Below are 14,169 nucleotides of genomic sequence, written 5' to 3'. Positions count from 1 at the left end.
AAGATTTATTTATTTGGGAGAGAGCAGAGTGAGGGGGTGAGGGGGAAGGAGGGAATCACAATCAGCCTCCCTGCTGAGCATGGAGCCCAATGCAGGGCTCGATCCTGCAACCCTGAGATCATGACCCAAGCCAAAATCAAGACTTGGGCGCTCAACTGACAGAGCCACCCAGGCGCCCCCTCTCTCCATTTTAGAGAGACTTGAACTGGTCATTGGGTGCCCTACATTTCTGGGTATGATTCCCCAGAGGAAATGCCATTGCAGAGCCGGCCAGTGGGCTTTACTGAAAAAAGAAACTCGGTCACTATATCAAAAGCTAGCAAGTGAAACAATGCTTCTGGGTTTTAATTTAAACTGACTGAAGGCAGATATGTATACCTTGTAGAAAATAATTCCCTGCTTGAGATGACTTTTCAAAACCCAGATAAGCAACAATATTGATAATAATGATAGGTAAGAAGACTTCTCCTTGAATAGGATGTTTAAAATGTGCCTCCAGTGCCGCGTTTGACTCTTGGAGGACGAGATGTGTCATTCTCTCCAGTTACCGTCCTGCACGAGTTACAATCCTTCCATGCATGTCTGTAAGTTGACTAAGTGAAGAATGAATAGCTTTTCTACCTCCGGTCCTCAGCACTATACATCAAGATATTTAACTGGAGATTCAGGGGTTCTCTGTTCGGCGGTTCATCTTACCAAATGTATAGGGTTACAAGCATAGCACCCAGGAGCCAAAACTAAGGGTCTCTGAGTTTGCTTCCAATTGGGTGCTTTTCCTTCACTTTTCTAGGCTGAGGATGAAGGGGTCAAATAAACTGATCTAACTCAGTCCCCTCTTTTGGTGCTCTGTGATTGGTCGCTGTAGTCAGATGAAAGACCACAAAACTGGGGGAAAGATTAGTGGCTATTGTCCAGGAAAAATAGGAAAAGTGTGGGACTGGAGATATTTTGAAGAAAAAAAATTGCTGATTACCAGAGAAGAGAGAAAGGATCGTTTATGATTAAAATAGGAAGGAAGTAAACCATTTATCTGCACACACAGATTAGATTTTTACTTAACTGTGTTGCATTTAACCACAGTTTTAAAATTCCTACATATTATATTTTTTGAAATCCATTCAAAATATGCATTTTTATGATGGATAAAGAAGGAATGATGACTTCCATAAGTAGCCAGAGTATAACACAAAGAGGTAAAGGGTTTAGAAAGAAGGCAAAACCATCATTGTCTTTATCTTGATGGGACATTCTGAAGGAAAATTTTGAAATAGGAGAAAAAAGTATATTTAAATGGCTCACTTTATACATTCAATGAATAAATACTAGAGCAGACATACAAGAGCTTTCCGTTGAGTTTGTACCTGGATAAAATGTAAAAAGTCTGACTTGTAGCTTCCTTTCAACCCTTTAGTAAAACAAAGAATACTTTTTTCTGAAAGATGATAAATCTAGGTCATATCTTAATGCACAAATGGAGATGTTAAACCAGCCTGCCTTCCGAAGATGCCTAGTATCTTGTTCTGCTCTCAGATTCTTTCTAGTTGTAGCATTTTTACCTTGAATTATAGGTTTTACAACTCTCATTCATTACAGATCTCTATTTCAATTGCAGCTCGAGTTAACCTTCAGCTACTTGGAGATTCATGGCGTCATCTGCAGCAAGTCAGCTCAGGTGGGTGCCAACAACACCTGCCTGTGTGTCATAGCCAGAGTCCTAACCTTTCTTGAGTTTCTGAAACTGAGAAACCCCTATTTTGGTTTCACTGTTGAAATTCTCTTGAAATAATGTAGAAAAACAGGATTAGGGGAGATGAAAGTTTCTGAATGAGAGACTGAACAGGGGCCTGGGTGGGTAGGGGCTGGGGAGGTTTTCTCATAAAGAAAACACATTCTCCGTAACTCAGTCTGAGAAGAACTAATTAGCTCCTATGTGGTAGTGGTGTAAACGTGAGAGTACTGTTCCTTAGAGATTTTGTACAACAGAGTTTTGTGTTAAAATCTCATAGCTATTACATAGCATATCTGTGTCTTTCTGGGAATATAGTGATACATGAAATTTTGGGGTGTTAATACAATGTTGATTTTTATTTTTATTTATTTTAAAATTTTAAAAGATTTTTATTATTTTAGAGAGCGTGCAAAGTGGGGAGGGGTGGGGTGGGGGGAGAGAGAATCTCAAGCAGACTCCCCATTGAGCCCAGAACCTGATGCCAGGCTTGAGGCAGGGCCCCATGTAGGGCTTCATCTCATGACCCTGAGATCACGACCTGAGATGAAATTGAGAGTTGGACACTTACCCGACTGGGCCACCCAGATGCCCTTAAAATGTAGATTTTTAAAAACAGCTTTATGGAGCTATAGTAAGTAATATGCAGCAAACTGAAGTGTACAATTTGATTAAGTTTTGACATATGTGTACCCATACCATTACCACAATCAAGATACTGAATTTATTTGTCACTCCATGGTGTCCTCATCTCCCCCAGTAGACACTCCCTCCTGCTCCTCCTCATCTGCAGGCATCTGCTCCCTGCAGCTAGAGATTAGTTTGGATTTTCTAAAACTTTGTATGAGTGGAATCATACAGTGTGTGTGTGTACTCTTTATCACCTACGTTCTTTCCATCAGTATAATTATTTGGGAATTCATTGATTTATTTTGTTGCTTGTCTCAATAGTTACTTTTTTTTTGTTGAGTTGTGTTCCATTGTGTTCTGCTGTGTTCTGTTTATGTCCCATTACGTCCCATTGTATGGCTATATCTCCGCTTTATCCATTTACCTCTTAAGGGACTGTTGGGTTATTTACATTGTTGGCCAAGATAAGCAAAGCTGCTGTGAACATTTATGTACAAATCTTTGATTGGACGTAGGCTTTCATTTCTCGTGGGTGGGTACCTCGGAATGGAATGGCTGAATTGTATGGTAGGTACATGTTTAGCTTTTTCAGAAGCTGCTAAACTGTTTTCCAAAGCAATTGTACCATTTGATGTTGCCACTAACAAACAGTGGATGAGGGTTCCAGAACGTTCCTTCACATCTTCCTGACACCAGTGTGGTCAGTGTGTTTAAATGTAGCCATTCTGGAAACTATGCGATGCTTTCTCATTGTAGTTTTAATTTGCATTTTTCTAATGGCTAAAGATATTGAGTATCTTTTTATCTGCTTGACTGCCATCATCTGTCTCCTTTGTTCCAGTGTTGGTTAAAATGTTTTGCCATTTTTTTTAAGTTGACTTGTTTTGTTATTATCTTAAGAGTCCTTTATATATTCTGAATACAAATCTCTTATCAGATAGACAATTTATACATAATTTTTTTCTCAGTCTGCAGCCTGTCATTTCATTTTCTTTGCAGCATTTTTCAGAGGCACAAGTTTTAAGTTTTGATAACATCCAATTTGTCAATTTTTTAAATGGATTGTACTGTTGTCATATTGAATAAATCTTTGCTCAACTCGAAGTTACAGAATGTTCTATGTCTTTTGGAAGTCTTAGAACTTTACATTATACATTTAGGTCTGTTATCAACTTTTTTTTTTAAGATTATTTATTTATTCATAGAGACACAGAGAGAGAGAGAGAGAGAGAGAGGGGCAGAGACACAGGCAGAGGGAGAAGCAGGCACCATGCAGAGAGCCTGATGTGGGACTCAATCCAGGGTCTCCAGGATCACGCCCTGGGCTGAAGACGGCACTAAACCTCTGCGCCACCAGGGCTGCCCTGTGATCAACTTTGAAGTAGTTTCTGTATATAAAGCAATATGGATCCATGGGTTTTTTTTGTTTTGTTTTGTTTTGTTTTTGGAGGTTTGTTTTTTCTTTTTTCTTTTTTTTTGCATATGTGTAGGATATCCACCTGTTTGAAAGACTGTTGTTTCTGCATTGAACTGGCTTTCATTTTTGTTAGAGATCAGTTGTTCATGTGTGTGTTGGTCCGTTTCTGGACTGAATCCTGTCTCTGTGATCTGTTTGTCTGTTTTTATGCCACTACTACTGTCTTGATTATGATAGCTTTAGAGTAAGACTTGAAATCACATAGTGTTAGTCTTCCAACTTTGTTCTTCCTTTTCAGAGTTGTTTAGTGATTCTGGGTTCTTTACAATTCCATATGAGCTTAGACTCAGCTCAATTTGTACAGAAAAGGCTCTTGAGATTTTGATTGGTATTATATTGAGTCTATAAATCAATTTGAGAAGAATTAACATCTTAACAGTATGGCATCCCTGATCCAAGAAACTACTTCTACACATATTTAGGTCTTTAATTTCTCTCATCAGTGTTTTGTAGCTTTCAGTGTACACATTCAGTATTACACATCGTTTGTCAGATTTATTTCGAAGTATTATGTAATTTTTGATGCTATTATAAATAGTATTGTTTTAAATTCCAGTTCCTAATTCTGTCTTGCTGGTAAGTAGACCTATAGTAGACTTTTGTGTATTGATCTTGTATCCTGACAACTTCTTGTGCTCACCTAGAGTAATAGTTCTTGTAGGTTTTAAAAATGGATTTCATCATTTTCTGCATAGGCAATTGTGTTGTGTGTGAATAAAGACAATTTCACTTCTTTTTTTCCAGTATTAATACCTTTTATTTCTTTTTCTTGTCTTATTGCTGTTGGGTGTCTCACGTTCCTGCGTGTTTTGCTGGGTATGCCAAGAATTCATGCTGTGACTGCTCTGTACCCAGGCTGCTCATCAGGGTTGTGTTTGCCATGAGCATCCATGTGAGATGATGGTGTGTTTCCCTTATGAACAAAGAGCGGACTTGCTTACCGTTTATTGTGAAAACAGATTATCCAAGTTCAGCAGGTCCTTTCCTGTAAGCAGCCTACTGCGAGTGCAGGCATCTCTCTGAGCCCTCTGTGTCACCTTGTGAGGCTTTGGGGTAATGGGGGTTGGTCTGTGCACACATGGTGCTCTTGCACTTTGCTGTGCTATGAATAATCTTTCTGTCTGACCAGGAGTCTCCTGTGTCCTGCCAGCATTTACAAAACAGCAACAGGCTAACTTACTTCTAGGCAACGTAAAATAAAATCTCAGCCCCTGACAACTGCCCCGGCTAATGCCTCCAGATCAGTGCTGAGTAGAAGGGCTGACTAGAGACCTTGTTCTCTACCTGACCTAGGAGGGAAAGTGCCATTCTTTCTCCACGAAGTGGGGTATTAGCTCTAGGTTCTTCATTGATGCCCTTTATCTGGTTGAGGAGTTTCTCTTCAATTTCACATTGGCTGTGAGTTTTTATCAGGAATTAGTGTTGTGTTTTGTCACGTTTTTTCTCTTTTTCTCTGTTATTGTGTGTTTTTCTTCTTATAGTTTGTTAATCAGGTGAATTATATTGATTGACTTTCAGATTTTAATTCAACCTTTCATTCCTGGGATTAACCCTACGTGGTCATCATGTATCATCCATTTTGTATTTTGTTGGATTCTATTTAAATTTTATGTAGAACCTTTGCATCTATGTTAATGACAGGTACTGGCTGTAGTTTTCTCTTTGAAAAAAAAAGTTTTTGTTACTTTCTGTATTAAAGTGATCATGGACTCATAGAATTTGTCCCTCTTTTTCAATTTTTTAGAAAAATTTAAGTAAACCAATTCTTTGAATCTTTTTCAAAGATTTTGGTTTTGTTGTTTGGTTTTGTTGATTTTTCTCTTGATTTTATTGCTTTTTTGTTTCCAATTTCCTTTATTCTTACTCTGATGCTTATTGTTTCCTTCATTCTACTTTTTGTTTTCATGTTTAAAACTATGAAGAAAATGTTTGTGTGTGCACAGGCCTGTGCATGTAGTCTGTTGACAACATTCTTAAAAGAAATTGTCAGAATTGTCACTTTATGTTGATTGAGATTACATACAAATCCTTGGAACTTTTCCAGAGTTCATCTGAGAGCAGTGTTTTATCCTGTGTGTTTAGCATTCTTTAGAAACTGGAGTTTGGAAGAAAAATTACAGCACCATATGTTTGCCCAAATGGCAGACATATGCAGGAGTGAATGATTATTCACGAATGATGACATAACCAGGGCCTTCTTGATGGTCTTAATTCAGGCATGTTTATGTTGGTGATATTGGGGTTGTGATCGAGCAGAAGGGCACCACTGAAATGTTAATGCCAAGGTTATTTTCAAAGTGTGGTTTGACTCTAGGATTTAATTATGAGAAAAGATGTTGATATAGCAGGACTCATTTCTCCGCATGGCTGCTGGCATTGGTCCAGTCTAGGGACACTGGAGTCCTGTCCCTTCAGTCTTTCTGGCATTCAGAGGCACTAATGTGATCGAAAGTAGTTCACCTCAGGCCCGTGGAGCTGTTCTCGTGTGTACTGGAGGAGGAGCTCTGTAGCATCGCTTTGGCGGAGTATGGATCTTGGAGAAGAAAGTACAGGGGGGCAGTGGTGCTGTTTCCACAGAGGGGCCCGTGATGCTGGGTGCTCATAGCCTCGTGTTTCAGAAATGTCTATGGTGCTGTTCAGAAACCGATACCTCCAGCAGTCCTCCCTCCCAGTCACACCCCCCTCCGCACACACACAGCCGTTAGGACTCAGTTGATTCTCTTGTATCCCAGAGGTTGAGAAATAGTAACCTGTGTAACCTCAGAAAATTTGAGGTCTGGTTTCTCCAGTGTTCTCTAATGTGAAATCATACAGATGATAGTGTCTGTCTGCCTGTGGCACTCACAATCCACCCTGGATTGGGACATACTTTTCCTTTTTTTTTTTTAATTAAGATTTTAAATTTATTTATTCATGAGACCTATAGAGAGAGAGGCAGAGACATAGGCAGAGGGAGAAGCAGGCTCCCTGCGGGGAACCCAATGTGGGATTCGATTCCAGGACTCTGGGATCATGACCGAAGCCGAAGGCAGACGCTCATCCACTGAGCTACCCAGGCGTTCCCCTTTTTTTCTTTTTTCCTTCTTTTGTAATGTTTTCTGGGATTGATTCACTTTTTATCACTGTTTAATTCTAGCTTTGTCAATTCAGATCAAATGCCCAGGGCATTCACATTTCCTTGTGTATGAGCGAGAGAGGTGTGTGTGTTACTGAGTTGGTGAAAATGTGACATTCACTACCGCTCTGTTCTTCTTCCTTGTGGGAATGTGGGAGACCTTTATCTTATTTTCCACATCTCATTGCCGTCGTATTTTCTGGAGTCCATACCTATTCATGGTCGATACACTGAGACCAACATTTATATAGTTTTATAGAATTTTCAGACTATTTCTTGTACAACTGAAACACCTATGATTGATTTTTTTTTTTTTTTTTAATGATGAGGTTTGCTATGTCAGAGGATGATTTTGGGCAACCACCCATGGCTGTGTCTGCTAGAAGAATGAAGAATGCTTTACCAGTCAGTTGGCTGGCATTTATTTAAAAGTGCCTAAGAGTGTAGCCAGGTTGTTCTACCTTAAAAAAGGAGACAGAGTGCGGTTGGAAACTTGAATCTTAAATAACATACCAGTACTCTGTTGCTGATTACTATTTTAAACGTGTACTGGAGGTGGTGGATTCTGTTCTGCTGTAGACGTGTAAGCCAGATTTGCTGCAAACATTTGATTTTTCCCACTGAAATAGTAGGGACAGAGGGGTCTCTTTGTCCTGCTGAAATGGTTTTCTCTGTTAGTGTCACCTCTATCACTCAGCGGCAATCTTTACATTAGCCTAAGGTGCTGACATATTCTTCAGGGCTATGTGCTGCTGTCATGTCAGGGTAAATTTGAAGGTCTCATTTCTTCCCCTCACCTGCCACCTTCTTTTCTTCCCTGGCATTCTATTCAGTCCTGAGCAATTAAGGATGATTAGGTGTTAAGATGAAGCAGAATTTGAATAAGCTAATTACTGATTACTCACCCCCCAAACTGTGAACTGGATGGATTCACCAGACGTGAAGAACGGAGAAGGGGCCATGCAGTGAAAGATGTAATTACCCTCGGGGAGAATGTTGGTGGCAGGGTGTGGGGCACAGACACAAAGGCTGCTTCCCAAAGTCTTGGCTTTTTTTATTTTTTATTTTTTATTTTTTTTATTTTTATTTTTATTTTTGATAGTCACAGAGAGAGAGAGAGAGAGAGAGAGAGAGAGGCAGAGACACAGGGAGAGGGAGAAACAGGCTCCATGCACCGGAAGCCCGACGTGGGATTCGATCCTGGGTCCCCAGGATCGCGCCCTGGGCCAAAGGCAGGCGCTTAACCGCTGCGCCACCCAGGGATCCCAGTCTTGGCTTTTTGTATGTTTGTTTTAAGATTTTATTTATTTATTCATGAGAGACAGAGAGGCAGAGACACAGGCAGAGGGAGAAGCAGGCTCTCCAGGGGAGCCCAACACGGGACTTGATCCTAGGACCCTGGAATCATGACCTAAGCCAAAGACAGATGCTCAACCACTGAGCCACCTAGGTGTCCCAAGTCTCTGGCTTTTTTTTTATTTTTTATTTATTTTATTTATTTATTTTTTAAGTCTCTGGCTTTTTAAAACATGTATAGGCACAGATATGAGCCCACAGAACCACAGAATATCTGAGCCAAATGGCAGAGAGCAGCTTTAATTTGCTCAAGATACTTCCTTGAGGTATCCTGGGGTTTAACAGTAAATTACCTCCAGGTACAGCAATGCTTGCTGCCTTTTTGGGGACAAATATTCCCTGGGCCACCTTCTAGAAGACCAATGCATGAAAGGATAAAATTTCTTTCTTTTTTTTTTTTTTTTTAATATGGAGAGCCAACCTACTGGTGCAGAGGTGGTGTGTAGTCAGAGATCCCTTTGGGGTGCTGCGGGAAAGTAATGTTTTAAGGTCTCAGATCATGTAAGTCTTTTCTGGTCTCTTCATTTTGACAAATTGTGTTACTCCCCCCTCCCCTTTTTAAAGATTTTTTTATTTATTGAGAAAGAGCGAGTATGAGCAGAGGGAATAGCAGAGGGACAGGAGAAGCAGGTTCCCCACGGAGCAGGGAGCCCGATGTGGGACTCCATCCCAGGACCTCAGGATCATGACCTGGGCCGAGGGCAGACGCTTCACCAACTGAGCCACCTAGGCGCCCCTCATTACTTCTCCTTTTAATGTAAACACTTTGGAAGACAGATGATTATTTTTAATGTAGCAAATTTTAGGACAGCCTAAAACAAAGCTAAAAACCACTCACTTTGTTAATCCAATTGGCGAGCTGCACATTAAGTGTAGTGTGCCCCCCTTCATATTTTTGTACAAGTTAAATACAAGCAGGAAGTAAACATGGGAGGTTCTTTTGATGCAATGAAAATCCAAGGGGATTGCATTTGGCATGAATATTTTTGAGATCCAAGATAACAGCATTTTTTTTTAAAGTGAAGTTGATTCTTTTTATTTGAATAAACAACCTGTTGTACTTTGCGACCTGCCCCTTTTTCAGGTTGACCTATACATGTTTTCAACTATATGTTGACATTCAGCTAGTTGACACTAGCTTTGTGACCTCTGTGTCAACTTTTTTGGTGGTAAGCTTTGGACATTTCTCAGCAGTTAATTAGAATGATTATTTATTTATTTATTTATTTTTAAAAGAGTGGCAGAGACATAGGTAGAGAGAGAATCAGGCTCCCTATGGGGAACCCGATGTGGGACTCTACCCCAGGACCCTGGGAGGATCATGACCTGAGCCAAAGGCAGATGCTCAATCACTGAGTCACCCAGGCACCAATTGGAATGATTCTTTGTCTAGCCCTGAACATTATGACCTTGTTCCTGTCAGATAATCCTTTGCAAGAATTCTCTCTTTTTAGAGGAGTTGAAATGTTTATAAGCATTTTATTTTTCTTTTGTTGCCAGGCAAAAGGTTTTAACAGTTCATTTAAACATCTCATAAGGGGTCTTGTTTTTAAAACATGTCCAAAAAAAAAACAAAAAACAAAAACAGTGATGATGAGATTGCCCTCAGCTACTCACTGAAGGAGGTATACTTACTAACTCTGGAGAGTAGGGATATATAAGAGACTTGATAAGACCGCGTCTCCAGACAAAATCTTGGTAAAAGGAGAAATCCTGTGTGAATGTGAATATCCTGTCTCCCTCACACAGGAGGAGGGGGAGTCTATTTGAATTTTGCTTTTGGAAACACTTGTTCCAGTTTCTGGATGTTTCTGACAACTGTTCCACCCTCTACCCAAACAGTTCCTCAGGTCTTAACTGAGAGTATGGTTTTAAGGAAGTGGTCCTTAAAAAGCTGGTATTGTATCCGTATAGGTCAGCATGAATGTGAAAATATATATATTCATATATATATATTTTTTGTTAGTATTCATATATATTCATATATATATATATACACATACATATACACGTACATATATACATACATATATCATTTACACAATGTAAAACCAAAGATTCAAGGAATTGGACTGATTATTAAGCAGTGTCCAACTCGGTTCTTGCAGATGGTGGTCGAAACTGAGAAGTACAGCATCTCCATGAAGATGGCGTCGCCCGAGGATGTGAGCGAAGTGCTGGCTCACATCGGCACCTGTCTGCGGAGGATATTTCCCGGCCTCTCCCCAGTGTGAGTGCTGGGGGGTTGTGTCGGGGAGGAAGGGTGAGGAAAGCAGAGAACTTCCTCCTCAGACTGGTGAATGTGAATATACCTTCCAATAGCCCCTTCCCTCAGGGCCTCGCTCATGCTTCCATCTTCGCTTCAACGTTCAATAGCAAACCCTCCCTTGGGTCTTTGTGGTTTAAATCTGAGATTCTCCATGGGGCTCTGCCTCATTCTCTACTTTCAAGACTTGAGCCATGAAGGGTTTGGCCATCCTTTAGACTCTACTCATGACACTGAAACCTTTGTGACAGAACTTGGGGTGTACCCTCGTGTGACTTCTTATGGCTGGTAGGGGAGTACCAAGGGGCTCAGGTCTAGCATTCATGAAGAGTGACAGGCTTCATTTTCCTTTTTTTTTTTTTTCTCTGAGTTTTCTGAAACATGTGTTAGGAATATTAGTAAATTATCCCTGTGCCTGCCCTCATGTTTTTTTTTTTTTTTTGTTAAGCGCCTTTCATTAGGATTATGTGCTTGGGTGACAGTTTGTCCTTAGGGAATGTGTGAGTTGTTGGAAGGGTGGGGGTTGGATTGGATGAGGTAAAAAAGCAGAAGGATCCTTATGTCCAAAAGCTCCCTAAATTAATAGTCCAGAGTGAAAATACCTTCCTGCTGGAAGGAGATGGTACAGAGATCATAAAAATTCCTTTCCCTGCTACTCGCCCTGTGCAAGGAGGCCATGAAGCCTCACAGAGACACGTAGATGATGCTTAACTGTGTACCTTGCTTGGTGGGAGCGGCAGGGAAATTTTGGAGACTTGCCCTTCATGGAACATATTACTCTGATGCTCCGCCTATAAAGTAAGAGGCAAAGCAGGAAAACCTAGCCTGTGTCTTTCAAGCCTTTGGTGCCTGTAGGTGGCTCATTGGACGTAGTAGCTTCCATCTGCTCTCGGGCTTTCCGAGACCTGCTAGTTTCTTCTAACAGCTCTGCCCTGGACTCTCTCTTTTTTTTGCCATATGCTAGCATGGAGGGCGGCCCATGCTTTCTGGCTGTTCACCCAGGCCTTCCTCCTCTCTGCAGCCTTGGGCTCCCTTTGCTCCTCTGAGTCTCTGGCGAGCTGGTTGCTCAGGGATTAGAGCATCCCCTGGCCTCATTCCCATGGCATGGAAGAGATGAGCAGGGGCTGCCCCTCCCTCCTGCCTGGCTGGAATGTCTAGGTATGAAGTCCCTTAAAGGCAAGCTGTTGGGGCATCTATCTGGCCACACCCACTCTCGTGTCTGTGCAGGAGAGGTGCAGGTGGGCAAGGGTGTGGGATGAAGTGAGGAGTGATGAGTGGCAGCGAGGGGGAAATACTAAGAACATCCTTAGAGCCACCAGAGAACTATCTGGGGTGATCATGAGTTAGCAGTCACTACAGCTCATTCTCCCTCAATGATGTTAGTCATGTGACATTGCACGAGCGTCTCCTTAGAGCACACTTCCTCTCATTCTGAGTTAACACTGATGAGATAAGCACATTATTAAGCACAGCCTATTTATCCAGGGCTTATATGATCCTCAGAGAAATATTTAAAGAACTGCTTTCTTTAAAGTGCAGTTTTATTTGCCTAATATTCTAGGCATTTTGAGGGAATTGTCAGTTGTGTTCTGGGTTTGGATTCTACTATTTTTCCTTCCCAGAGAAAATTGTCTAAGAAAGATGTTTTCACTCTTCTCCATTTAACGTCTTGGTAGAAGGTTTAGGCAGCAAGTATTAATCAAGCATGACATAATGAGCTCCATTTCCAGGGAAGCCACCGCTACATATAGGCGAGTTTCTAAGTCCGTGACCTCCATGTGAGATGTGAGCCTCATCTTCACTTCTGTCACTGGCTGCGTTGCATAGGGATGACCCCAGCAGCACCTCACACAGGATGCGGCCTGTAAACTTAGCAGCTTTACCTCCAAGCCTGTCTGGATTTGACATTCTGTCTCAGTTAGTGGCTTGTCATTTACATAGTCTCTTGTCCTTAACTCACACACGTCATTAATTGCCAAACTTCTTTCATGCGTATCTCCTGGTCTGGTACTCATCTGGCTTGTCGCTTCCACTGCCTTGGTTCAGAGGCTCTCACTGTCCCAGGGCCACACTGTCCTGCCAATGTCTCTGTCTTCAGTCCTCCTCCTCACAACTGGTTTTCTTCGCAGTCACCAGAATTATCCAGTAGCTTCTATGCCATGTAGCCTGGTGTAGCAGACCACTGCCGTCTGGCCCCATGGTCCGGCCTGTGTTTGGTGCTTTCATATACACTATTAATCCAGACAGACTCCACCTCCAAACGACATAGCCCAGATCTCTAAAGAGTTTCTTTATTCATGTGTCCATAAAGCTTTGTGATCACTTCCTTTGCTAGCACCTATCATGTTGTGTTACAATTGTTTATTTGCACACTTACACAGTCAGTGGGTGTTTATTGAGTTTCTGCTGCAGATGGCAGGGTGCTAAATGTTGGGGCCCTGGGCAATGTGGAATTTACACTGGGAAGTTGCATCAATAAAGTAAGTGTAAATTTGAGTAAATGTTTACAACTGATTGTCCATACAGGACTAATAGAAAGAATAAAATCCTGTCTGCAAGGGCCTCCATGTGGCCGTGATACCTTGAACAAACCCCCCTGGAAGACAAAGAGCCTGAACTGAAGAGGGCAGACAGCCTTTCCTTCTCAGGACCTGTTCATGCTGTCTCGCCTGCCTAGGGTTGGTGTCTTTGAGGAACTGAGAGAGAACCTGGTGGCTGGAGTCTGGGAATGAGCAGAATGCAGGTGGGAGGGGATAACTGGCATGAGATGAGGCTGGAAGCATAGGTGCTGGTCAGTGTACATAGATCCTCATGGGGAAGAGTTTGTAGTTTAGTGCTGGCTCACTAGGAAGCCACTGTCACATGCAAGTAGGGATGTGACATGATTCCTTATATGGTTTATAGCATTTATTTTTGCTCCTAGAGAGAGAGGGGAGTGGGAAGGGGAAGAGCAGGAGGGGGGAGCTAGTTAGAACATAGGCCATGATCTAGGGGAGTGATGGCTATGGCTAGGAGTAGGGCAGTGACGTTAGAGATAAGGTTGGGAGGTGGAAGATAGAACAGTTATTGTAGGTACAGGACTGACTCATGGATTTGGTATGTGGGTGACAGCAGGACCAAGGATGACTCCTAGGTTTCTAAGGGAAAGGTCTAGGTCTGGAGACATAGCCAGTGTGGGAATCATTAGTGTAGAGAGTCTTGCATGCACGACTGTTTTGAGATCATCCAGAGAGAGATATGCACCTAGAAGAGAAAGTGTCTTGTCAGTGAGAACAAGTGAAAGAGGAAGAACCACGAAGAGAGTGTCGGGACAGGATTCCAGTGGGAGACCAGGGCCTGGGAGAATTTCTGAAGCAGGGAGTGATGACTGCAGAATGATTGGGTGTCGAATGAGCTGAGAGAAGAGGGCTGCTGGTGAACTGGCCATGGTGAAGGCACTGGTGGCTTTGACTGGAGCAGTCCCAGGGTTCTGGTGGGGAGAGGCAGGCCATCATGCTTGTGGGATGAACTCCGAAGGGAGGAAGTGGATGTGTACGTGTGGGAAACTTCTTAGAGACATTTAGCTACCAAGGGGAACTGATAAATGGGAGGTAGCTAAA

At 42.0% G+C, this 14,169-nt stretch overlaps 1 protein-coding gene across 5 annotated transcripts in view; it reads left to right on the top strand.

Annotated features, from left to right (window-relative positions):
• Nucleotides 1-14,169, top strand: part of CARMIL1 (capping protein regulator and myosin 1 linker 1) — a 312,575-nt gene that overhangs the window by 122,708 nt on the left and 175,698 nt on the right. For all 5 annotated transcript variants that reach the window (XM_072813988.1, XM_072813987.1, XM_072813985.1 and 2 more), the window contains exons 4-5: nucleotides 1,613-1,672; nucleotides 10,413-10,534. In XM_072813988.1, the coding sequence (XP_072670089.1) occupies nucleotides 1,613-1,672; nucleotides 10,413-10,534 (182 nt within the window). The remainder of the gene's footprint in view (nucleotides 1-1,612; nucleotides 1,673-10,412; nucleotides 10,535-14,169) is intronic.

The sequence above is a fragment of the Canis lupus genome, chromosome 37 (assembly GCF_048164855.1).
Source record: "Canis lupus baileyi chromosome 37, mCanLup2.hap1, whole genome shotgun sequence".
Lineage (NCBI taxonomy): Eukaryota > Metazoa > Chordata > Mammalia > Carnivora > Canidae > Canis > Canis lupus.
This window is presented reverse-complemented; position numbering and strand designations above follow the sequence as displayed.